Source organism: Pungitius pungitius, chromosome 17, assembly GCF_949316345.1.
Source record: "Pungitius pungitius chromosome 17, fPunPun2.1, whole genome shotgun sequence".
Taxonomy (NCBI): Eukaryota; Metazoa; Chordata; class Actinopteri; order Perciformes; family Gasterosteidae; genus Pungitius; species Pungitius pungitius.
Window position 1 is genome coordinate 4,953,724 of NC_084916.1, and position 27,004 is coordinate 4,980,727.

At 43.9% G+C, this 27,004-nt stretch overlaps 1 protein-coding gene across 4 annotated transcripts in view; it reads right to left on the reverse strand.

The window, feature by feature from the left end:
- phf14 (PHD finger protein 14) overlaps positions 1-6,698 on the reverse strand; it is a 52,418-nt gene extending 45,720 nt beyond the window's left edge. For all 4 annotated transcript variants that reach the window (XM_062558430.1, XM_062558429.1, XM_037474261.2 and 1 more), the window contains exons 1-4: positions 6,609-6,698; positions 5,197-5,307; positions 4,060-4,877; positions 3,283-3,415 (exon numbers count right to left, since the gene is read on the reverse strand). In XM_062558430.1, the coding sequence (XP_062414414.1) occupies positions 3,283-3,415; positions 4,060-4,877; positions 5,197-5,307; position 6,609 (1,063 nt within the window). In that variant the 5' untranslated portion in view covers positions 6,610-6,698. The remainder of the gene's footprint in view (positions 1-3,282; positions 3,416-4,059; positions 4,878-5,196; positions 5,308-6,608) is intronic.
- Between the last annotated feature and the right edge of the window lie 20,306 nt (positions 6,699-27,004).

Here is a 27,004-nt window from a genome sequence, read left to right on the forward strand (position 1 = left end):
CGCGTCCTTTTATGATTGCGAGCGCTTCGCCGCGTGTCACGTTGAATCACTGATTCCCGATCCCGCTCCTCAGAGGCCCGGCAGGTTATATCCTCGACGCATTCCTTTTTCTGAGAGAAAAGGGGCATCACTGCAGTAACTTGGGCCCCTTCATCCTCCCTGATTGGGCTTGGAACCGTGGCGCCGCGGGTTGTAAGAGGACCACCGCGCTGGGTTAACCGACTTATGGCTGAACTGTGGCACCAATCGCCGGTGTTCCTTTTGAACTGAGATACAAAGCTCAGACCACTAAGGCACGGTTTGCTGGCTAATATGAGCTAAGCTGGCAAAAAGTGATGACGACAGGATATCTTCATAATCCCTGAAGGAAAGATTATCCTTGTCAGGAATGATGAGCTTGGCAGGAAAAAGAAATGGGGTGCAAGGTAGAGTTGTCTGAACCAAGAACGGTGCCTTAAACCGCCTTGAAATTTAATAGAAATAACTGTTAGCCCTCTTTATGTGGACTCTTTATGTGGACTCATCCAGCAGTGAGGAGGAGCATAACGAGAGCGGGGCTTTCCCATGGCTGGGTCTTCCTTGGTGATGGCTGCAGGCTCTCCTAGTTATCAATCCATCTGCATACCATCACATAGGCGTTCACCATCAACAGAACGAGGATTGAGCTCTGTTAAAGCCCTCATCGCCCACCCTCCCCATCGTCACAAGGAAACAACCTCCGGGTGGTTCTATGGGTATGACAATAGAACAAGTAGGTCTTTGACACCTGACTGCAGAAAAATGTGATGTCTTCCTTAAAGTCCTCACTGATCAAAAAGTGAGCTGAGTAAAAGAGGTTTTATGTGATATGTGACCACGAGGTTCATTTAGATTCAGTTTCTGGAACCACTTTAGCAAGTGATGTGCAAAGAGCGAGCTAGCAGCCTAGTTAGCCAGCTTGCTGATTCTACCATGCTAGCCTGGTTACAAAATACTAACATTGTTTGGTTGCCACTTATCCGGGTCATTCCCTGTCCTTAACTATCGAGTTAACTAGCCAGCCATCTGTCTCCAGAGCCCTCAACTTGTCTATTATTTTGGCAAGATATATTCATTTGCCAAAATTCCTCATTTTAACGGGGTTGATTGAAATACCACAACTGGTTGATGAAAACTACCTAGTTTTCATATAAATTGCAGCATGTTGTTTATAATTCCCCAAAACATTGAGAAGCATCCGGAAGATCCTATTCCTTTAAGTTGAAGTACTTGATCCCGCTGCACCCACTCCAATATGTTCTATATCACCTGTGTAGTTAGTGTCATTTCTAGCGTCCCCATTAGGCCAAGGATAATACAGTTTATTGTATAATGAAGAATTGTGTGTGTGTCGTTCCTTTGTTCCCTAATGTGATTTAACCAGTGAAGTATTTCACAGAGAAGCGTGTTGGCCCTTAGATGACAAAATAAGGGCTCTGCATGTTCAGACATTAATGTGTGACAGAAGGCGCTCGTTTGACATTTACAGTCAGATGTAAATGAATGAAATGGGGGCTGGGATGTGTGATCTGGTGACAGCGACTTGCTCGTTCCAGCTTGTCATCGCTCACCCGGCTCGTGTGCGCCTACCCCTCACGTCAGCCGCTCCCCTCGCCTGAGAGGCAGCGCCCGGACACCGGAACAAAGCCAGGCAGTGAAGTCGAGCAGCAGGACCGACTTGCATGAGCTCCAGATACAGACAGCTCATCCCTCATCCCTGCCTCAAAGTCGCTCCTCCTTTGACCTTGGGTTACCCTTCAAAACGCTACACACAAAGCGCTTACGAGCACGTCTTCGTCTCCACCATAGCGACCGCTACTTGTACAGCTAGAAAATAAAGCTGCCAATATACTGACGTACACCTGGGTCACGATTACTTTAACAATCGCTTTGATTAATGCTTAACTGAATGAGGTTTTGTGATATTGGGGGGGATTCTTAAATAAACTTTCATTAAGAGAACATGTGGAGTGATTAGTCTGTATCTCCAGTTTGTGCACTACTGGACTACACCTCCAGCAGCACAGAAGCACACATGTACTCATGAGCGGACTCCCTTCCTTACGGCCGGGCCCCCGGACTGCTCCTGCCCTTGGATGGGGAGATAGGAGCTCCCTGCTGCTCCCAAGCATCTGCTGCGCACCACTTACTCTCTCGTCTGTCTCTTTCAGGGAGATTAAAGCGTGTCTCAGAGGACGCCAGCGAACAAGATAAACTTAAGGGCTGCTCCTAATATCTCCTGTCTGCCAGTGGAGGATCGGTGATTAGGACGTTTCCCACCCGACACATACACAGTGTCTGAGTGTGCTGTGTTGTGTGTTTTGCATGCGATGAAATTACAACCCGAGCTTACCGATAACTTTGTACGTTAAGTTGCTGAACCCCCCCCCCAGCCCCCCAGCAGCTCTGCATTCACGACCATGGTTGTATGCAGGGTACATTTTCATATATGTGGCCTGCATTTGGTTTTTGTTTTTATTCTTCATAAAGTTGGTCACCGCTTTTTAGAGCTTTTGACCCAAAGATACAAATTAGAAAACCGGCAAATCTTCACATTTGAAAGGCTGGAATCTGTGATCAGTGACTTAAATCAATTCATTTTATGTCAAGTGAGAGTTAATTTACCATACCAATATCCAATTCAATGCATACCAATCATTTTAGCAGTTCTAATTAATATTCTTGTATATAGAGTAATCCTCTAGAGCAGTGGTTTTCAACTGGTTTGGCTCCGGGACCCACCATCACCCCGTAATCACAAGCCGCGACACAAATCGAGGAACATTCTCAACTTCTCAAATTTATTCAAAATCAAGTTCATAAGCTGAATTTTATATTTTATATTCAGGATGTTTAATTATCCTAAAAACCGAATGTCTCCCCCATATCAGAATGGTTTGAGCCAACCTGGCACACGCTGCTGAAAACATGGACATGGACATGGACGGACTAGCCGGCCAAAAAAAACGACACTCCGCTGCATTAAAAAAGTCCCTTCAAAATAAAATCACAGGAATTTTTTTGTGATTTTTTTTTTAATTCTAATTTTTATTTTCCCATGCAGAGGTCATTAAAAAACCAGTTGAGAATCACTGCTCTAGAGGAGCTCAAATATTGTGCGATAGACCTTTTCTCAGTCTGCCTCGCTTTGACTTGTTGATTCCGATCAGTACAGCACGGGGACATACAGGTAAGAAAGGAAATGCTGAACAGGTGACCCGAGGAGTCATTGATCCTGTTTTGGTCAGTCACCCAGCGGCCTACCTTCGTGCACAGTGACCCCACAGTTGTCACACTGGATGATCTCGTCTGCGTCCTCGCTGTTGTCTCCCAGACACACGCAGCAGATGAGGATGTGCTGCGTGTTCCAGGTCTGGGACCGCTCCAGCAATGCATCCTGGGAAATCAGGAAACAAGAGACACACAGTAAAGCCACTTATGTACGTCCCCCCTCCTCCTCCTCCTCTTCCTATCTGACCACAGATCCCGTCACTGACTGTTTGGTAAATCCCACATACAATGCTGGTGGACACTGTGCTGAGTCGATAACAACAGAGGCAGGAATCACGCCGATAGCATCGAAACCTCTCATTGGATTATACGGTGACTTAGTGGCTCACATTGTCGATTGGTGTTACGGACGATCGTACAGAGAAAGCAGCAGGAAGTGCACGCCAAATATGCAGCTCATCTGCAGAGGTTACATAACTAGAGCACTCTTTGGAGTGTGAGCACTAAGTTTGTCCACAACCACAATTATGACTTAGATCACACTACTGTATCAGAAACCATCGTTAAGCAACTACTTACACCCTACAGTCTTTCTTTTACATTCAAAGCTTCCATTGAGTGTTTTTTAAAACATACATGTCAACTTTCATGACGTAAAGCAAAAAAAATTGCTAAAGTAACAGTTTGGGTAAAAGATGTGGCCGATACAGACTGATGCTTGTGTTCTTCATGCTTTAGACTCTTCACTCAGTATCATTTACCAACAATTTTGAGATAAGTATGAAATATGCTGCATATGTGATTTTTCACCTCATTGCCCTTTCCCTGGGACATGCTGTCGTTCGTCAGCTCTTCATCAAAAGCGTTGGTGCTCTTGGGTTTCTTCTTGGGCTTTTTCACATCTTTGTCACTCTCACTGCTGCTGTTGTTGTTGTTGTTGTTGTTGTTGGTGGTGGTGGGGGTGGTGGTAGTGTTGGTGGTGGTAGTGTTGGTGTCATCCCCGTCCTCCTTGTCATCATCTTCATCCTCTTCGCCGTCGTTGTCGTCGTCATCGTTGTCGTCGTCATCGTCGTCCTCGCTGGCGCTGCCCCCGTCCTCCTCCTCCTCCTCCTCTTCCTCCTCCTCGGCGCCTTCTTTCGGAGCGCCGGCTTTGCCCTTTTTCTTTCCTGCCGCGGGTCTCCAGTCGTTGTCGTCCTCGCTGTCGTAGTCGTCCATCTCGTTCAGTTCCTCCATCGTGGTGAAGTCCAACAGGGGCCGGTTCCTGCGGAAATTCCATTTCTTGGGCTCGGCCTGAGGCTCCTCTGCGTCCACGCCGCCGCCCCCAGACGTCGAGGTGGGTTCCGTGCAGGCCTCAGCGGCTGGTTCGGACTCGGACACCTTCTTGCTCCTGCGCCGCCCTTTGGGGGGGTCGGTGGCGGGGGGGTCTTTGGTGGAGCTGTCCGAGGACGCCTGTTCTTTGGGCTTCCGATCGTCTTCCGTCAGGTTGTCCTCGGCCGCGAGGTCTTTGGCCTCGTCTTCGTCGATGCCGTTGTCTGCAGAAACGGCGTTGTTGTCCGAGTCACTCCCTGAACCCGCGGCGCTGGCTTTGGACCCTTCCTCGTCGCTGTTGTTGCCCGTGCCGTCCGAACCTGTCGGTACACACAAACATGGCACCTCAATCTGAGGAGTGGACCACCACACAGGAGCGCTACGCGATGGAAAAAAACAAGACATTTGAAGATGTCCCTCCGGGCTTTGGGAGATGGGGAGGGGTGTTTAGAATTGAATACTTTAAGAAGGTGACTTCACTATAATAAAAAAAGACTTATTGCAGTCCAGTGGCAGTGGTTCCTGATCCTCGGATGAGGATTCCAAAGATGGGGGCTCACAATATGGACCTACAGAAGCTTCTGTAGGTCTTTATTAACAGAACATTACCTCTAAATACCACAAAAAGACTGTGCTTACCTGAAGCATCTCCCACTTCAAAGTCACTGTCGTCAGAGCTGTCATAGTCCAAGGCATCGAGGAGAGAGGCAGCGAGGGGCTTCACCTGCCGGCGCTTCACACTGCGGTCCACTACAGGACAACACACGAGGAAACACTTTGAGTGGGCCGGTAGCTGGACACCTCTAATTAAAGTGTTGCCTGAAGCTCCCTCACAGATCAGATATATGAGAATACAAAAACACAGCGAAAGGGAGATGAATCAAAGGGATTTCAGTTGTGTCCTCCTCTTTAAATGGATCTATGCAGTGCCAATAGAACTAAAAGCATCAGGTAGGTTGCGATGAGCCATTTAAATAATTTCAGAACTTTGTCATTGTTTTAATTGATTAAGCAATCAAGTAACACAGATTCCCCATGGGAGTTATAGTGGGTATGTGCTGGAGTATTTTGCCTACGACAGGACAAATTAAACATTGACTGTAGTGAACGAGTCTTGTGACTAATGTTGTGGGTCAGTTTTGCCCTTGTTAAGGCTGCCTTCATTTACATCAACTCAGTTTGATTCAATTTGTGATTTTGTTGTTTATGAGGAAACTTATGCAGGAATACATTTTCATAGTGTCTTAATTACTTAAAATATAAGGCGAGTGGCGTGTTGGGTGAAACCCAGAGGTTCTGGTTCCGTTCCGCCTTCCGACTGATGTTTGTTTACATTTTGCAAACCTCTAAACGGACGTACAAGAAGGCGGTCAAAACAGAATTGCGATACACAGGTTGAATTGGGTTTATTTAGCTGTTATTACGGACAACTCTAATAATGCGAATAAGTCGGACACATATGAGATTCGTGAACATCACGTGCGCACCGAGTTAACGTTAGCTATTAGCAAAGTGTTAGCAGACAAAGAGCACCGCTAGCCGAGAAGCTGCAGGAGCAAAGTCCTGCTCTTTGAGCTCACGGTAAATCCAACAGGTTTCTGTCTGCACAGTCATTCTCAGGAAGGACCCCGCTGACACATTTATCGCATCCCAAAACCATAGTCAGCCCAGCAAAGTAACTGACTAACGTTAGCTAAAGGTGCATTAGCTAACTAGCATTAGCAATGGCCATTCGCGTTAAATTATGGCGTTGTGCACTCCCGTTAGCTTTCTACAGATCGGAGTGTGCAGAAATCATACAATATTCGGGTTGGACCGAACAATACAATGCCCAGCCAAGTGCCAAACATCAAATGAAATGAAAAATTAGTATTGTTAAGCAGTACCAAGTCCTAGTCACAAAGCACAGCTGGGCTAGCTTAGCAGGCTAACTGACAATTAGGAGATCGAGGCAACAAATAACGTGGTTAAATCGGAGCGCTAGCTAATCCAACTTAATAAACCCTTCCTGAATCTTCGAGGGAAATGGCAAAGTGGAAAAAAGCACTCACTTTGTAGTTGGTATTTACTACAATGAACAAGACAGGTTTCCCTTTAGCACCATGTTATGTGGACAATGAAAAACACAGCTGTGACGTATTCCCGATCGGAGGATGTTGCCATGGGGACATATATGGTACAGATAGGGACGATGGCTACATTAGAATCAGCTTTATTGTCCATGCATGTTAAGCATACATTACATCAAGTTTCTTTGCACAAATAAACAACACAAATATAAAAAATATATAATACAAAATGTTAAGACATTATAGACACGTTATAAATCAAATTGGCCAATCCTGTGGTTACCAGAGGTTCTTCTTTAGTCACTGTCGCCCTGTGTTGCCACTCTAAAGGACTTAGAACCTTCTCCTAATCATGCTTGCTTCTACTTTCCTCCTGGACTATTGCAATGCATTATTTTCCTCACTTTGCCTTTGCTCAATTTACTTTTGTCAGATGTGTGTGCTTTTACTTACTTACTGTGACATCACAGGTGTGGGGTGTGGCCAGATGTGCAACATGTGCAATTGTTTAACAGACCTTTTGATTGGGTAGAAATGTTTGGAACAATTCTTACAAAAATGAGCTCTAATTTGAATAGCTTTAGTATTGAAAATTATCCTGTTAAACTCATCTTCTATTTAGCTTGTAATTTGGTGAAATTGTGTCTCCTTGTAAATATATATGTATACATATTTGAAAGATCATATCCTTCCTGTTTTTAGACTCTCTTTGAGATTCATGAAGACGCTGGAAAGTTCCTTTGAAAAGATTTTTTTGCATAAAAAAACAAACAAAAAGTATTTTGGCTCATTTTCAAAAGTGAGCTTTCTTTCTGTTGTCCTCCAATGAGTTTGCTAGTTCAGCAAATACGATTCAAATAAATTATCTTGGATTGATCCCGATAAATGAAAGGGGGAATACTGATTGTGTAAGAAAGCAGAAGGGATGATTACAACTGTTCTTGCCTGATGACAAATAGCTCTGCATTGTGCTAGAAAGAGTTGTTTTTTATCAGCTTGCATCAAAACCCCGTGGGGATATCACAGTGGCCATCATTGTCATCATCACTATCAGCATTTTCATTACTTTCTCTCCTCTGATTTAATCAATGTAGAGCCTGTGATGCAGCCAGATAGTGTTGGAGGAATTGTGACAAGTGATATTGCATTGGTCAATTGGTCGGGATTATGTTAGTGAGGCCAGGTGTGATCTTAAAAAAGTTCACTCGCATAATAACAATTTTGCAAGTAGATCCCAGTTGATACAATTTTTTGTACAAATTTATACAAAGCACTAATGTAAAGGCTCCATTCTACATTTTTAGATCTAATGACACATTCAATCCAACAAGATACATTATGACCTCGACTTTGCAAAGTATCAAATTACGTAACAATATCAAAATCAGTAATTTGATGTGAAAGATGCAGAGCTTCAGTTTTTCGGACAGTGATTCCCACACATTTTGCTGCATTCTCACGTCTTAATTTGTTGTTTCTTACCAGATCACCAATGGCATATGACAGAATAAATTCTTCAACATCTGAAAAGGAGACGTGGGTATTCAGTTCAGCGTTCTTTGAGACAATCACCGCCCACCACCAGGCAGACGGGCCGGACCAAACGCCACCAAGCGGCCCCAGGGAAGAGAGGGAGGAGAGCCAAAGCGGAAGCTAAGCTAACCCATCAGAGGCCGCTTTACTACCCAGCATGACTTTGGCTGCTCCCCTGTCTCAGAAAAATACGAAGGATGAGGCATGAGGCGAAGCCCGCGGTGCAACATGAAACATTTAACAAAGTAGTAATACGTTTTTGATACTTTAATTGTTTCGCATTTAATCAACCTGGGATGTTTGCTGAAATTGATTTGATTTACTGGCCGCTGGCATCGGGCGAAATACGGGGAGCACCCTGGCAGCCAATCACAGGGCTGTCATAGAGACAAACCATCACCATTCACGCTCACATCCACACTCCTACGGGCAATATAAAATCACCAATTACCTTAGGCTGAATGTCTGTGGACTGTGGGAGGACACCCAAGAAAGAACTCACACAGGCACATGGAGAACATGCAATGTCCACACAGAAAGGCCACTGGGCGGGTTTGAACCCATGACCCGGTGCTAACCAACACACCGCAACACACAGGTTATATTTCCCCTCTCTAATATCTATTAATATAGTTGTGAGAATGTATTTTTCAAACTTTTCAAAATTAGATTGATCACGATGGCAGAAAGAATTTATTTTACACTGTGATAGTTAAGGTAAACTGCGAAAAGAATTCGTAGTTCACATGCGTTCCAAACCGAGAGGCCTACATAGCATTTCATCATGCAACACTGTGTCACACCGTATGTTATCCTTGACTCTTTTAAATCGTTTTAATTTTCTAATTCCTTGAATCAAGGGACAGCAAAATTCTCAAATAAAACAGGGCTTATAGAAAGAATTAAACAACAAAAAGTCCCAACTGCCAAAATACCCCATTTCCCTCCTTTGGATCTTTACAGTTGATGGTGTAAAGGTGTATGTATAAAGACGGCAGACAGTATGATCACTGGTCACTTTGTACTTGGACGCACAATCCATCCAATCGAATTCTGGAGGAACTGAAATCCTGTCAATCGGCATAGTACAATTGGTTCGAAAATATTCAAAAGCTAATCTTCGCAGCTGTACAGTCACTAGTTTAGAAACAACAAACTGGTGTAGCTAGAAGCCATCTGTGTATGAGGACTTGATCACACATAGACTCAACGGTTCACATATTGTGACTTGAAAGCACAGAGTGGCTTGAGTCATTTAAACAAAATCAACGAGGTGCATAAACAGATAAAAATGACCCTTAACCCATTATGCTGATGAGGAGACGGAAATGTGGCAGACAATAAAACTAGATTGTTGCAACTTCAGAGGAGCGGTGAGAAAGGCTCAGTGCAGAGAGCTGAGAACGTGCCCCACCACAAACATCAGTCAGCCTGATGAGCCAGAGGACAGAAGCAGTTACATTGAGAGCAAGAATAACAGGATAACGGTTAGGAAATAAAAACATTACTATAACCATGACAAGTAAGGTTTAATACCTCTTTTGAAGAGGAGTAATTGCATTGGCTGTGATTCATGAATCCTTATGTAAAATGTACCGAAATGTCTGTGTTGATCTACACGTACAACCTCCCTCCTCTTCAAGAGTTTGCATTTAGATTGGAATATCTATCCATTCAAATAGTATAAATCATGTGACACCATGTTCTTCATTCATCTTTCATGACACTACCTTTGCAATCCATTCTAGATCTGGAGGAAGTGAATCGTATTACTGCCCTGCTGGCAGTGCCTGCCCATGTGTTGCAATAAAAATGTTGTCTAGTAAGCAATTCATTCTGAGGCGTGCTAAACAAATTATATTGAAAAACGGGTTATTTTCTTGAATTCAGTCAAATTAATCTGTCCATGCAATATATTGAAGATGAAGGAAATTGTTTTCATGTGTTTCTATTTACTACAGCGGTTGCTCAAAGTTGCTCTGGCTCTGTTAAGGTCTTCAGCGTCTTTGTGCAAGAGGATTCCAATGGAAAGGATCATTAGAATTTTTTAGAGTGATTGGAGTATCATTGATTTGAAAATGTAGTTGGTCGAGACCTAGTGTTTCCCACTAACACTAAACACTAGCCTGGACAGCATGCATCATTAGCATGTTAGCATCAATTGCTAGTTTGATATCTTAACCATCACCAGACATAAACTGGTGCTGGTTTGACAGACAATCCGTTCAACCTGAAGATCTGAAGACTGAACTCGTCGACTTTATTTTGATTTGTGGAGAAAGTATTGTGAGCGTTTGGGAATACGAGGCGAGGCGCAGGTTGCCCAAAAGAAAGACGACAACCAATGATTCAAAAACATGAAGTCTTTAGTCTTAAACTTAAATCCGACAAAAAAACAAAAATCAAACATAAATCTCCGATACAATTCTCGTTAGCTCTCTGCAACGTCAACCTTCTTCCCTTCTTCTCTCGACTCCTCTCCGTTTCAGCTCTCGTCAGGTCAGTCAGCCTCATTCCCCCCAGGCTGCCCTGCCGACATGGGACATGGGAGTTGTAGTCTGCAGCCAGCGGGTGGGAATGCACCTCCCATTGAGGACCACACCTCTCAGGTCATCACAGTATTTTGAGTATTTTGAATACAAATTTTTCTACAAATAAGGTTTTTATCAGGCTCATCAAATACCAATTCCGAAATCCTCAAAAGTAAATGAAATGCGTATTTCAAAGTAATAGAAATACAGCCCATCTCTGTATACAAGGACAGTACATTTACCATTTATCATCCCCAGTCCCAGGTAGCTCCTGACAAGGCTCATCAGACTCTTCTATCTGAGAGACCTACAGACCTTGTGTTCGGCCATCAGGTCAGCTGGCCCCCTTCTAAGAAGACAAATCCGAGCTACGGATTTTGTCAGCTGTCCTAATAAAGACAGATATTCAGACAACACAGTAACACATTTACACACACATACATACACACACATGCACTCAGTCACAAAACACATTGAGCATAAGTATAAGCAAGGTTAATAGATTTCATGGAAACTAGCCCTTGACTTTGTGTTACTGAGTCACGAATCAGCCGCCCTCGGTGCAGCAGTAGATCCGATGTAGACTTTCAGCCCTGCCACTTCATATGTTATGATGCTTCAGTCATGTTTAAAGAGGCCCTCCATTGGAGATATTATCAAAAAATGCAGATGGCATGTGTCTGACAACTTCCAATTTCCTTTTAAAATGTGCAACTATTCATAAACCTTCCAGGCAGCCTCTCTGTGGCGTTTGAGACACAGCTTCCATTTCCCTGATGGATTGGCTGTCATATTCCGATACCGCAGTGCTTCTTTCACTTTATAGACGTATATCAGCTCCTGACCGTGCTGTAGTTTTTCTCCCTTATCGTAAGGCTGCTCATTGCAGGCCTCCTCGAGTAAACAAACAAGCAGCACCTTTGAATAATCATGACTTTGGGAGGGTCGGCTCAGTTGATGGGGCTCACGTGCCTTGGAAGGTCATCATCACTCACTACCTCATTGGAATAAGGGCTCATGATGATCGGCAGCTCAGCTGGTCCATGTCAATGTGTACTCAGGCAAGAAATGTAACCCCAAATTGCTCCCACGGGCTATTCTTGCAGTAGATGAATGGGTATGATTGCCTGTATGGTCTTCATGGCAGCTGATAGGGTGCCGTCAAGGCAATAAACCCCACTATTCTTCTCAATTATCTATCTGTTTTAGGTCTGGTCCGGACCTGGACTATTAGTGACTCCTCCTGTAGACACTCAATTAAGATAAAGAGTCCTACAAACAAACTGTAACGGAAGAAAACTGGACAGATGTCAAACACAATGTGTGCGACAGAATATCCAAGATGAAAAACTACAGTGGGAACTGTCCAAATAGCATTTGATAATGAACATATAGTCCTAATTCTTGATGCTTTGGAGATTTGGGGAGAACTATTCCTACTTTGCGTCTGTTTAGGGACAATGTGTACTTTTTGAACGTTGGGCCACTTTGGGGCCACAGTAGCCACTAACAAAAATGCACAGATTGTGTGACAAAGTAATACATGGTTGACTACACACTTAATCATTACTTACTGTACACTACATACTACTTACCAGTAGACAGCTTAAACTATACCCAAGCCATACATTGTCTCTAGATCACACAGCGGTTTTGATCTGCCGTCGATTGATAATTATCTATCACAAATCTATTAGTATAATAGCCGGTGCCTGCTTTTTAACAGTTTGCAGAAGGCTGGCCGGCGTACGCGGTTTTGAGGAAAAATATTGGTAGGCTTGTTGTTTATTCATTATGCCCCTTGTTTGTAAAGGCCTTAAAGGTATGAATTTCTACAACAATTTTCTCCACTAAACTAGACTAAACTCAATGGACATCGTGAACGTTGTCGTCGTGGAAAATCCGCTCCCCCCCCAGCCGGCCGTGCGCTTATCAGCTCTGACCAGAGTTAGCCTCACTCCCAAGCACCTCCATCGCCTGAGAGGAAAATAAATGACACCCCTTGCAGTTAATAAGAATCAAAAATCATATTGTGATGGAGTTCCTCACAGCCATTACAAATACCACACAGGAGTCGCTGGGGGTGTGCGTGTGTCTGTGGTGTTTTCGGGCGGGAACTTGTTGGCAGGGGGAGACATCTCTCTGGATCAGACAGGGGTTAGACCTGCTTCCCGTGATGAGCAGTTTGAGGTGGTCCTTGCCCCTCCTCCACAGAGCCAAACAAACATGTATTTCCTTTGCCCTACATCGCCAGTGTCACGGTTGCCTATAGAATTCCTGACAACACTGTGAAGATGTCCACGGAAAGTAATTACATATCGAATGGTCTTTTTCTTCATTCAGCTCCTGGAGGGGAAATCCATCTGTTACACCTAGAGATTGTATGGAGAAATGATGTTTCCTCAAGCCTTCAATCACATCCATTTACATCAACATCAAAACAGGTAGAGCAGTGTGGGGTACCTACGCCATTGTAAATTAACTCTTTGGAAACGCTGCACGTGATATATTTCCTGAAATAAGGTAGATGTTCTATCATACAATGCTCAAAAGGGAAACACATGGTTCTTTCTACAAATCAAATCTAATAGAAATATGTTGGGTTGGACTAGATGTTTTTTCTGAGAAGCGGTTAGCAGAACATTCTTCACCTTGTTAAGATAGGCAGGCAATGAGCAGGAGAGTATGGAAGCACAGTGTGCTGGATTGTGCTCCACAATGAGACAAAAAAGCAGAGCTAGTATAGTGCTTTCAATCAGGAGCCATGTTCCAAAGTGCTATCACTGTCAAGTTACTTTATGACATAGTAACACGTTTGTGAGCATGCGTCCCTTAATGTACTGGTTCATTTAAACTCTACAAACAAACATGACATTAAAAGGGGTGATACTGCCCCGACCTCTCACCTGAAGATACATTAATGTGAAAAAAATGAAGGGCCCACTTTATGATCATGAGATAATTCATGCAAAAATGTTTTTTTGCATGAATTTTCTGGGGAGCATGAAAAGTCTTGTGAATGCATGAATCGGATCTGTCCATAAAGCTGAGAGTCTTGCGGATCCAGTGTGCCGAGTTAATCCACATGGGACATTGTTGGCCTCCGTAGTAGCCATTGTATAACAATATATGGTATTACACTGTACGATCATCAAAGCAAAACAAATCATCAAACTCATTAACCGAGAACAAGGGGCTCATTCAGAGGACGTGGTTCTCCTCGGTGTAAAGACAATAAAAGAATTTCCAGTTCACCAAATTGTGCTAATTACTAGAATTGTGATATTTTGACCCTTAACTGCCTGATATATATCGAAACAGAAAATCCCTGCTAGTACACAGCCCATCCCTGCATGTCCCATGTGTCTCCTGGGTTGAACATGGAGCTTTTGTTGTGTGTAAGATTGTCAGCCTCAGCCCGGGGGATTAGCACTGGTAATATCTCCGGCTTTAGTTGGCAAATGTTGCACAGCGGCCTCAGTGCCAGGGAGCCCGCAGTGGAGGTATTGGCTGCTAGGGCGCCGGACAAATGACATTGAAGCCACCCCTCCTATCACCACGGACACAGACAACGTGTTCGCTGTAGTGTTTGAAGATGTGAAAATGCTTCTTTTAGGCCAAAAACCTCAGAACCCAGTCCTGACATTGTCGGGAAGTTTGGAATTTTACATAAAATATAATGTATGTTAATGTTTAAAATGTTTTTTATTATTATGTTACTAATCAAACCGTTCTCGGGGTCAGGTTGTACTTGGTAGACTCCTAAACTCAACAATTCTCAACTCCTTGACTGTCCTTGACTACTACCGCCAAAATGGAAAAAGACCACCAGCAAGAATTTAATGCAACCTCCTGCCAGGTTGTTAAAGGGCTCTACCGGCTTCATCTGTTTGTGTGTGTATGTGAGTGAATGCACGTATTATGCATGAGAAGAATGGTGGTCCCAGCTGATGTTTCGGCATGTTGGACATGGGAAGAGTTAAGTGTGGTGGATGTTTTGTGTCTTAATAAGTTGCAGCCACAGGGCCCACAGTAGTTTTTGTGCTACACTGCCAACAGAGATGATTAAAGGAAATGACTGCTGTCACGACGGGGTGGCGGAGTCAGGACTCAATCGCTTTAACTAACAAAATACTTCATTTCAAGGTCAATACGGAAATGTAAAAATACCTAGGGGTAAAACGCAAGACGAGGACAAAGACAGGGACAGGGCACTCACAGACATGGGAAAGACATTCACTGGACCGAGAAGAGACACACATGGTTTCCATACACTGGTAAAGGTGATTGACACAGGTGGAAACAATCAGGGACACGGCAGACAATCAGAGGGGGTGACATGACAAGGCAGGGCAGGAAGTGAAGTTAACCCAGAGACACAGGAGGTAGGAAACTACAAAATAAAAGAGGAAACAAACCCACACCTGACAGGCTGCTATATATGATATCAGGTCATAGTGATCATTTACACACATGCATTACAGTATGCTAAGGAACCTGCTCAAGCAACCAAGGAACTTTAATGTGTAAATTCTTTCGATTACAGTCCAGGTTGATGGGATGACACCGTATTTACAAGTGGAAAAATAAATGTGGTTAAATAACACAGTTCCCAAAGTACATGGGGCAGCAAAGAATTATTTTGTCATCAAGAAGTCAGGAAATAATTTATCTTATATTATCATCATTATATACATATAACAATATATATAGGAGCAGTAAAGGAAATGAAATTCAGATGATCGCCTCGCTTACTGTGCTAACATCGTTGCCTAAGGGAACACGGGCGACGTGGCCAACACCGTCAATGGCCGATAGCTAGCACTCACCTGAAGACCCCGCCAACCCCCCGGTGCATTATCAGCGGTAACTGCCAGGATGATTGAGCACTGCTCACGTGCACATGCCTGAGCCACCAAGTGTGCATTTCATAAGGGTAATCAGCTAGCCAGTGGGACATGAACACGAGGCGGGGAGAACAATAAACGGTACGGGCCATCAGTTTCAAAGGAAGGGACTCACATGCACTCACATGCACACGTTGCCAGCATGGCTACCACAGATAGAAAAGACAAGGTCGCCTTACACAACACACCGAGGGAAATACACTATTACACCACGCTTATTTTGATTAACACATTCCAAATTATTCCAATTAATGCTCTGAATATTGTATATTGCTACCTTTAATAAACCCAATATTATGCATTTGAAATGCAGTAGTTGTTTCCTATATACCTGCAACTATAATGTACACATTTGCAGCTGCCTTTGTTGGCTAATTGAAATGCATTGTAATGATGCCCTCTGGGTTCATTTATTGAATCACTGTTCAACAGAGCTTCACTCCGCATTGTGATTGCTCTTTTATGAAATGGAGGAGCACTTTCCATATCTGTGTCTGTCATTCTATTCTCCCTTTAGACTGCGTTTTTTTCTCCTCCACCCATCACACATGGCAGAGACCACATGGTTGGCCGCTGCCATGAGAGCACACATCTGCCTCACACGCCTTCAGACCACTCCAACACACAGAGCCAAGTGTCAAAGTGCACTCCAGCTCCGTTCGTATTCATTTCCTCCTGATTACGTCTTTTTTTGTTTGCCAATGATTACTCCCAGACAGCGCGCCAGGCTCGCTCATTCCAGAATACATCATAAACAATTTACACGTCATTAGTTTTGTTTTGATCATATTTGTTTGACAAAATGTCTCCCCGCATGGTGAGTGCTGGGGTTATTTACCCCATTTAGAGGCCCAAGAAACACCATGCAGGGTGCGTTATGTTGCTTTGTGTGATTAATTGCCATGGCTATGTGGGGAACTTTAAATGAGAATATCAAAGAGAGGGAGAAGTGTTTTATTGTATTGTGAGTGAAGTTAACGGGAATGCTGTTTGTGTTGATTGGATTGCAAATCTATGTAAGTAACAGCATAGGCAGTGTGTCACCAAATATGAACTCAGGTGATTTCAAATGTTTAATCTGTCATCCAACTGGAAATACCCCTCTGTACCACTGAAAACAGGCAAAGTGCACATTGTGTGTGTGTGTTTTGTGCCCTGTACAGATTCCCTGCAGGGGGCAGTAAAACTAACAGTAAACACAGTCTGATGTAAGCCAGAGCAAATAAAAGCAAACTCCTACTTTATTAACATGCAAAAAATGGAAACAGAGAATAGAAGGTCCTGGCTGATGGCTTCATTCATACACATGTCTTTTTAGTTCCCTTAAACTGCCTACACACTGAGACACTTAACAACTTGCTTACACCACTTATGTTTTAACTTCTCTAAAACCGAGCAGGAGAGGAGAATGGAATGGAATTTAATTTGAGATTTACAAGAAATATTGTAAATAACTGCAATAGTAACTGCTGCTGTATGAAGGGAGTACTGCAGTTAAAAGTAAAGCCCTGAGAAGCTTAGCTCAATGCTTTATTCACAAAATCTTTTGTACATTGTGGCCTAAATGTGTTGTTTCCATCTTGGAAGGATGGGACCCTTCAAAGGTGTTTAAAGAGAAATAAGTTAAATATCTGACTTATTGTGATATACCAGATACTTCTACCTCTTTACAATGACCATCTGTCCGAATCCGTTGTAATAAATCCACTTTAGCCACTGTGTTAAGCAGGCAGACGCAGTCAGGAACAAGCTGGTTGAGCATTTATCTGCTAAATATATTTCCCTTGGTTTCTTGGAGACAAAAAAATAGGAAGAATAGAGGAATCAGTGGTTATTAAACTATGTATGCTAACAATAGCAAGGCAACACAAAGCTATCATGTGCCAGATCCCATATTTCAACGTGCAGTGCACCTTGAAGGCTCTTTTTTGTTCTATTGCCTAATGCTCCTAATCCTATTCCAAGCTCACAGGAAATATTTTGGATGTCAAATGTGAACTGTTGTGCTTAAAGCCACTAAAATAAGAGATTCAAATATGTATTAGGAGATAATGGTCTGAAAAATGTGCACAAATAAAGAGCTTGCTTAGCATCTAGGTTGCATCTTAGTTTCTTCAGTGGATTTGGCTTCCCATTTATAAATCATATTGTACTTGTTGAATGGATAGATCAGCATTGCCTTTCTTTTTAAATTTCGTGACATCTAATACACAATAACACATAGCATAGGCGCAAACCTGACGGATCATCAGCTGCTTTTATGGTCATGAATTAAGGTTCAATGTTCAGTTATTTTCATAGAGAAACACCCTGTTGAAGGTTGGGTAGTGAGCAGCATCAAATCCAAGTTGGCCTTAAATCCAATGGCCATCTGTTCCTTTCCAATGTGTATCTCATGTATAGGCTCATTGGTGCTCCAGTAACAAAGGCAAGTCAATGACAGAAGATTCACCAGTTTTTGGATCCCTCAGTTTATCTGGATAACAATAGCAGCTTTGGTGAAGAGGCAAATGGGTGTAAGGTGGAGGTTAATTTTGCCTTATTTGTAGGGAGGTTTACAGAATTAAACCACTTCTGACATAGAGAAGATTGAAGTGGTTGTGTTGGTCCCTGGCCCTGCTGAACACTCGCCCACAATCAGTTATATGGTAGTAAAAATGTCCTCAGCCTCAGCTTGGTTGTCTGGCTTTATTCTTTTGCTGGGAAAAGTATTGAAGGGATCATTCTCATGGTTAGCACTTGTGCGACAGGTCTCGATGATGGCTGGCAGTGTTTTAATAACCAGTGTAATTAACAATTATCTGGGATTGATATATAGTTGATATGGTGAGAACAATTGTGTCCATGATCAAAACTACAGCTAATGAAACTAACAATAGGAAGATTTCATCATCACATGCTCGTTTAACAAGCACTGCCAAACAATATGGACTGTTATTAATGCATACTCATTATCCTCAATCAAACCTATCCACGATGACTTTTATTGTTTTCCATGTCACACGTCTGGCACAAGAAGTGAAGGTGCGACAGGACAAGGAACACAGCTGCCAGGCCCGATCAGTTTGAGTAGCCGCCAGGTTGGAAGAGAAAAAAAGGCTAACGATAAATAACAGCCATAAAATACAACAGAGAATCCGGAATAATCATTAGGATTTACTGGATAGAACTGTGTATGTATATATTGGAAAAACACATAATAAAACTTCAGTTAATCATTACCAGTAGGGCACTGTTAAAGGCAGCTAAGCTGAACATGAAGAAAGGTGAAATGTGTCTGAAGGCAAGCATACACTACTACAATAACGATCAATAAATAATTATATGGGTTTAAATGGGTTCTTTTCGTTTAAATTGAGTTTTCTTTCAAGGGAATGCTTATTTTCATGAAATATTCATGAAACGAACATCAGAATTACCAAAGGCTGAGAGACTGAATTTATTCTTGAATGTCCTGTCGCTGATCACACTACAGACGTACACTACACCAGAGACCCCCCCGATCCTTAGACAAAAGAAAAGAGCCCCATTGACTAAATCCAGACATGTGCCGCTCTCCATTACAAAAGCAACAGATAAACCAAACATACCTTTATTCAAATTACTACCACTGGTGTTGCTGAATACAGAAATGGTTCAAGTTGTTCTCGATAGCTTTTAGATTTTTTAAAACATGCAGAATTCTCCCCATGAATAACTTAAATAATACAGAAAAACAGGGGTTTGTTGTCACTTGCCAGACCTGTTTAATCAGCTTTGGAGGGACAGTTTTTGAATTAGGCTGTAGCACGAACTGATTGCACCACCACTAGACTGTACCCGACAGAACCCTCCTCGTGCATCCAGCAACACTCCACCAGGTTCATACACAGCTGCAGGAACAGGCTGCTGGTTTAAAATGATCAGCTAGCTTCTGTCGAGAAAATGGCATCATCTGTGTGTGAGTATGTTAGTGTTGGTCTATACAGCAGCGATCTCTAGGGGGAAACCAATGTGGAACTGCCTTCAACCGGTATTTCCAACGACCTGCAGGGGGTGACTCATGTTGCGTGGGGCATGGGGTACCATGACATGCAAGCCTGCTCCTCCCCAAAGTGCTCACAGCAGCTCGCCGAGCAAAGTCCACTAATCCAATTAGTGGCAAAGGAATACGTTCCTCTAGCACCGTCATGTATTTCTTATATGGTGTGGATGTTAGTGGTGATACAATAAGCTTCCAGTGCAGACAACCACCCCCATCCCCCATATAATTCATATACCTGCATGTTTAGGAGCAGTTACTTATCTCTGTTGACTCTTTTGATGTCCGAGTCCTGAGCCATGATAATGTTGGCCTGATGCTCCCGAGAATAAATGCCGACTGACTATCATCAGCCCCATCAGTTATTATTTCAAAGCCAGAGTGTGAGCTCAGCAGGCTGAAGGTCTGTGCTCCAGTGTCTGATCTAGGAGATCAACCCAAACAGCCCAGAGTCAATTACCAGGCTTAGCTAGGATACCAGCTAAAGTCCCTAAGATGTCCGCCAACACATGGGAAACAGATAGGCTGAAAGTAAGGAAGGCGAGTAAGAGGGAAAGTCTGATGGAGAGAAACCTTGGAGGCCATTTCCATAGTTCCCCCCAATTTATCTCCCTCGTCTCTCCTCCCCTGCCTCCCTCCAAACGCCTGCAGGTACAGATCAGACTTCCACTGAGCAGTTTTATTTGAATAATTCCTTCCTGTTATATATATTAAACCAAAATCGGAGAAGATCAGAGAATAGGGATAATGCTTGGGTTAAAATCAGTCTCAAGCTGCTTTTTTTCCCTCTGGATGGGTGTGAACAGAATTTGTGAGAACACAGTTGAAAGACATTGTCACATGGTAACTTCCACTTTGATGTGATATTAGCTCTTACGGAAGCTGAAACATTTAAAACCCGACAGCCAATTAGCTCTTTCATTTTTGTATATTTAATGGTGGTATGATTTTCAACATACCGAAACGAGGTGCACGGGTAATTATTTACACCTGTTTTTGTGTTGTACATGTTTTGAACCCTACTTAAGTGGCCTGCCCTCAGAGAAGATCATTTCCATCCAATCTTCCATGCGTCACTTTGTTTCAGAGGAAGATGTCTCATTGGATTAAATCAGAATTTATAAATGTTTTAATCAAATTTTGAATCACAACATTAACAACATGGGAATAATCTGAAAGTTACACCATAGGGAAGTTAGCACATGTCTGATATGGAACTTTAGGTTTTCAGGGAAATCTGTTGGAAAAAAATCATCATGATTTCAGCGCAACTAATAAAACTAACACTAAAGTCAGAACGTTCCCTTTATTGCTCTATCATTTTTAAAATATTGCATAGAAAACCTCTATACTTTAATACTTTAGTACTTACTTTTACTTACTTTATTTCCGGCATTCACTTCTTCATTAAGTCCCTCTCCACATGTTTTGGCCTCCAGCATTGCTCTAGTCCGTTGTCCTGACTGAAATATCTCAACCACTACATACGGAAGCATCAAGTTCTCAGGAAAGGTACAATGGATATATTGGCTATAAAATCCCCGGAAGAATATGTTCGGCTGGTTTTAGAGCTTTCAGTTATGACATTTACTCTACTATCACATTCCAAGTCCTTTAGTTCTGGTCAATACTACAGTCTTACCTTTGTAGTTCCATCGGGACAAAAATGTAAATCTACATGTACTATAGAGGGCACATTTATATTCATTTTGAGCATATTAAGGTCCCAAGTCCTTTATCTAAACCCCATGATCTGGCTCGTTCCACTGGCTGCTCTCCTTTCTGCCTTAAAAGCCTTGTGGCAGGAGTATGGAGAAAATTTAGTTTTTTTCTCTTTCCTGCCACTTTAGATTCCATCCAATAAAAAGTGTCCCAAACTGCACCGACCCTTACAGGAATCAGGAGTCAGGAAACGTTTATTGCAATATGATGTCAGACCTACAAGGAATTGCATGACGGCAGACAGTACGACAATGGACAACAGAAAACATGCAGGAATAAGATAAAAATATAATAGAATATGATGCTATGGGTTAGTAATCTAAAGCTATGGGTAAGTTGAGTTAAAAATAAAAATAAAGTGCACCAGGCAACAGAAAGTGACATAGTTTATGTAAGAGTCAGTTAGGGGGGGACCAGGGCTCTGTTGATGAGCCTGTCTGTCGATGGGAATAAGTTACTGTGTCGGGATTCTTAGTCCTGATGGACCTCAGGCTCCTGCCGGATGTAAGGGGAACAAACAGTTTATGTCCGGGGTGAGAGGGGTCAGCAACAATCTTTCTAGCTCACTTCAGAGACCTGGAAGCGAACAAGCCTTGAAGAGACACCAGATTGCAGCCAATCACCCTCTCTGCAGAGCCTGCCCTTGTCCTTGGCTGTGGCTGCAGAGTACCACACACTGATGGAGGAGCAGAGGATGGACTCGATGATGGCAGTATAGAAGTGCACCATCATCGTCTTTGGCAGGTTGAATTTCTTCAGCTGCCTCAGGAAGAACAACCTCTGCTGGGCCCTCTTGGTGATGGAGCTGATGTTCAGCTCCCACTTGAGGTCCTGGGTGATGATGGAGCCCAGGAAACGGAAGGAATCCACAGTGGTGACGGGGGAGTCAGACAGGGTGAAGGGGGAAGGTGGGTGTGGCGGCAGGCTCGGGTGCAGGGGGGAAGAGAGGGGGGAGTGGCTCTGGGAACGGTGCCAGGTGGAGGCAATGAGCCTCAGCTGGGAAATAATGACTGTGTCCCCATATATGACCAAGTGAGGCGGCGAGGGAGGGCGGAACGAGCGAGCCACCCATGTGAAGCCTGGCGTTACTACGTAATAATAAATAAAATAAGATTGAACCCGCACTGAGTCATCGGCTGCATTTTTCCGGAGCCCCTAAACACCCACAGTGTGACAGTGGGGCTACGTACTTCCTGAAGTCCACAACCATCTCCACTGTCTTCAGGGCGGTGAGCTCCAGGTTGTTCTGGCTGCACCATGTCACCAGGTGGTCAGACTCCCACCTGTAGGTGGACTCATCCCCACCAGAGATCAGTCTAATAAGGGTGGTGTCATCCGCAAACTTCAGATGCTTGATGGACTGGTGACTGGAGGTGCAGTTGTTGGTGTACAAGGAGAAGAGCAGAGGGGAAAGAATGCAGCCTTGGGGGGAACCGGTGCTGAAGGTCCGAGGTCCGAGGTCCGCTGAGGCATGTTTCCCCAGATTCATGTGCTGCTTGCTGGACAGGAAGTCAGTGATCCACTTGCAGGTGGAGGCGGGAACGTGTAGCTGGGAGAGATTGTCCTGCAACAGATGGTGTTGAAGGCAGAGCTGAAGTCGACAAACAGGATCCTGGCGTAGGTTCCTGGGGAGTCCAGATGCTGGAGGATGAAGTGGAGGGCCATGTTGACAGCATCGTCTACAGACCTGTTGGCTCTGTAGGCGAAACTGCAGGGGGTCCAGGAGGGGGTCGGTGAGGGTCTTCAGGTGGTAAAGGACTAGCTAAGACGTGGGCCTATAGTGATTAAGTCCTGTTATCCTGGGCTGGTCAGCACAATGCTTCAGGGTGCTGGGGGAGACAGAGTTCGGACCGGCTGCTGTCTTTTAAAGAGCCAGTTAACGTCTCTCTCCAGAATAGAGAGGGTCGTTGCTGGTAGGTGGGTGGAATCAGACATACAGAAGTATGAGCCACTAATGGGTCAGGGGGAGGGAGGGGTGGTGGAGCCGTGGGCGATAGAGTCTGCAGTAGAACTCATTCAGCTTGTCTGCCAGGCGGGGGTCATTCATGGAATGGGGGGATTTTGGTTTGTAGTTTGTGAGGTGTTTAAAGCCTCTCCAAACTGAAGCAGAGTCATTAGCTGAGAACTGTTGTTGAAGTTTCGGAGTACAGTCGTTTAGCTTCTCTCACCGCCTTGCTAAACCTGTATTTTGGCTCTGTGTACAAGTCTTTGTCCCCACTACTAAATGCCTGATCCTTCTGCAGTCTTAGTTTTCTGAGTTCTGCTGTGAACCAGGGTTTGTCGTTGTTAGAAGTCACCCTGGTGCATGATGGCACACAGCTGTCCTCACAGAAGCCGATGTAAGAAGTCACGGCCTCTGTGAAGTCATACAGATTGTCAGTAGCAGTCCTGAAAACATCTGTCTGTGGAGTCCAAACACGGTCGAACATCCTCTAGCTCTAGAAGTTCGTGGCTGAGGTTTCCTTTGTTAAAGTCCCCAGGGACAATAACCAAGGAGTCCGGGTTGGTCCACTCCACCCGCCGTATCTAGCTGGCGAGTGTCCGCTGTGCCTCGTGCACGTTGCCCGGCGGCGGCATGTAAACACCGACCAGGATGAATAAAGCCAACTCACGGGGGGAGTATAAGGGTTTGCAGTTGATGATGAAAGATTCCAGAGCAGGAGAACAGTGTTGTAGGATCACTGTTCGTCGTTGCACCAGCTATTGTTGAAGTAGAAGCTACACTCTCAAGATACAAGTGGTATTAAAGCCAGGACTGTTAAGGGCTTTGTATGACCCAGCACGCAGAGATCCCACACAGGACACCAACTGGTGATTCAAGTAGTTTTAATGCTCAGCTTGAATGTACAGGTATGGCAACTCAGTGCGAAGTCCAAATGGAGACGTCAGACTGGTCGGGGTGACAGGCAGCACAGCAGGGAAGGACCAGGTGGGTAGTTGGATCACGTAGTGGAATTCAACGATCTGGCGCTGGAGAGGTGAGCAGCCCAGGGCTAAATGCTGTCGGGGTGATTGCCGGATGAGGTTCAGCTGTGCAGCCTGGAAGGCCACGCCTCTTGCAGGTGGAGCATAGACCGGCACAGGGGAAAGGGGAGATGGAAACACGCAGGATGGGGAAAAAGGCAGCTGACCCACAATAAGGACAGGTTAGCCCGCTCATTTCAGTGGATCTCTGAGCATCGACATCTTTGTGGACATCCTGTTGATATTGGAAGCAGGGGTTGTTTTCGCCTTTCTTGTTGTCCACCTTTGACCGACAAAGTTTATTACCTGCCATTAAAATAAAGAGAGGAGATCTTTTCTAAATGATTATATTATTATTGATAATAGTTGTAATACAATACGGTATTTGAGTATCTCCTCAATTTCTGTGAGAGTATTAAATATCTGTTTTTCATAAACAGGATATTTTAGTTTTGCATTGTGGAGCTCTGAGGTTTTGTAATAATTGATATACAGGACAATGTTGTAAATTGTGGATACATGAGGGAATGTAGAAAAAAGATGAATAGTGTACACACACAAAGCACATGTTCTCCTTGCATCGGACAGACGACGACATGGCCCTGAAGTTTATGTATAAATATATATATCATCATTTTTATTTGAGATATTGAAGACATTTTAATAGAAAAAATGTTGCAGAATATTTATTTAAAGATAGCCATATAACGTGTTGAGAGTGATTGATAGTCCTTAACACACTAAGGTTCACCAGTCACTTATGTGGCTGAAGCAATTTCCACTAGAATCTCTGATTTACTGAGTGGAAGCGGGACCAGTGCCCTGTTCAAAAGGATAAAACCCCAGATTTATCTGCGAGGGTCAGATTGATCCATTAGAGGCCCTCTGTTGACACCACATCCACCATGTCCTGTGCTTATGCTTGCTAAACGCCCACTCTCCACTGCAGCTTTCTGCTGAAATAAGCAGAGCTCGGGCTCCTCGAGGTGGGAAAACCTATGCCATGACGCGCCTCGGATCATCCATAACCATAGAACCGCAGCACTGATAAGTATTCTCCCTATAGTGGAGGAAAAATGGGGGGGGGGGATTTTGGCAAACGTTTTGTTTTCCTTGGGCTCTGACTAATACGTTCATTCAATCAGTGTTGTCAGAATCAGTGCAGTCTCAAGATGCCACTGTGTTGGATTCTCAAACTGGTCTTTGATTGTGAAAGGGAACGGCACCCCTGGGACACTGAGAACAAGTAATGCAATTACTCTACCACTCGATGTCCTGCAGGCAATTAATTCATTTGGATGTGCTGTGTATTTCCTGGGCCTCCTCTCTCATTAGTAACGATTAATCACGGAGTAGCCTGCTGGTGTCTTGGGGTTCAGTCTCTTACTCATCCAGTGTGGGAGTATACGCTCTCAGGTTAGGGGGTCACATTTTTGCAATGTTTTAAATCAACAGGCTCAGATAATAGGATTGACTCATTTTTTAGGTGTGGAAGGGAAGACGTTTCTGAATTAGCTCTGAACCGCGTTTCGTGGACAGATTGTCCACAGTCGGTTTGAATTATAATTTAAACAAGATCAGCGCAGTTAGGAAGCAAAGACGGACACAGTTGGAATGAAATAAACATGTCTTCCATCCCTCTGATAACTGGCAGGGAGGACTAGATCTGGGAAAAAAGATTGCCGAAGCTTCCCAGCAGCAGTGTCCCTCCCCGGCTACCAGTGGTCTCTTCCAAATGGAAGGCATGGGGTGGAAGGGTGGGGAGAAGGTGGGAGGGAGAGGGTGAGGGAAAGAGGAAGTTATCACCAAATTGCCATATCTATAAAGCTCTCCCTGCACGCCACAGATTTTCACTCTTTAATCTGACACATACAGCCTCATGCCTTCTAAAACCCTGCAAGGCGCTGTGAAGCTCAGCATCCTGGGCTGAAAGAACGCCGCAGCCAAAGAGAGAGGGGAGTCAGAGGGATAGAGGGAGGCGCGGAGAGAAGAAAAGATTGCATGTGTGAGGGGGGAAGAGAGAGGGAGAGAAAAAGAGACCATTTTATTTGTTCTTTGGAGCAAACATGCACCCGGCTTTATGAAGGGAGTTAAATCGTGGAGGTTAATTGAAAAATGAGATAAACAAAAGGCTGCGAAAAGCAGAGGGAAAGATTGTGGCTGGCAGTGCAGGCGGGCCGCCACTGAACCTCCTTCAGACTGTGCAACCCTGATAAAAAAGCACAGTTAATTGTCTCGCAATTCCTTCCACCTAATTTCATTCAAATTAGAGAAAAAAAGCAGCGAGGAACTGTCTTCCTCCTTTCACTGCCACTCACGTACTGTACCTCCATAGAAAATAACTTTAATGGTTGGATCTCTCTGTCGACAAGCTTTCATTTTGTGCTGAAGTCATGCTCAGCAAAGATGTCTCTGAATACGAACATTATGTCCTAAACAATCAGCTTTTTACTTCTTACAATTTCTCAGCACAGGTTACAATAGTTTTACAAGTTTAACTTAATTGAAGTTCAGCTCACTTGGTGACTAACAACTCCTTTGTGAATTAAATGAAGCAGCACTTTGTGAGCCCAAAATGCTTGTGTGTCACGCGGCAGACGTCTGAGAGGGATTCAGCCATTTGGGCAAAGAGAAATGTCAAAACACTTTGAGGTGAGGGAGTGACCTGTGAGGTCACAGCACAGACAGCTCTCCATGGGT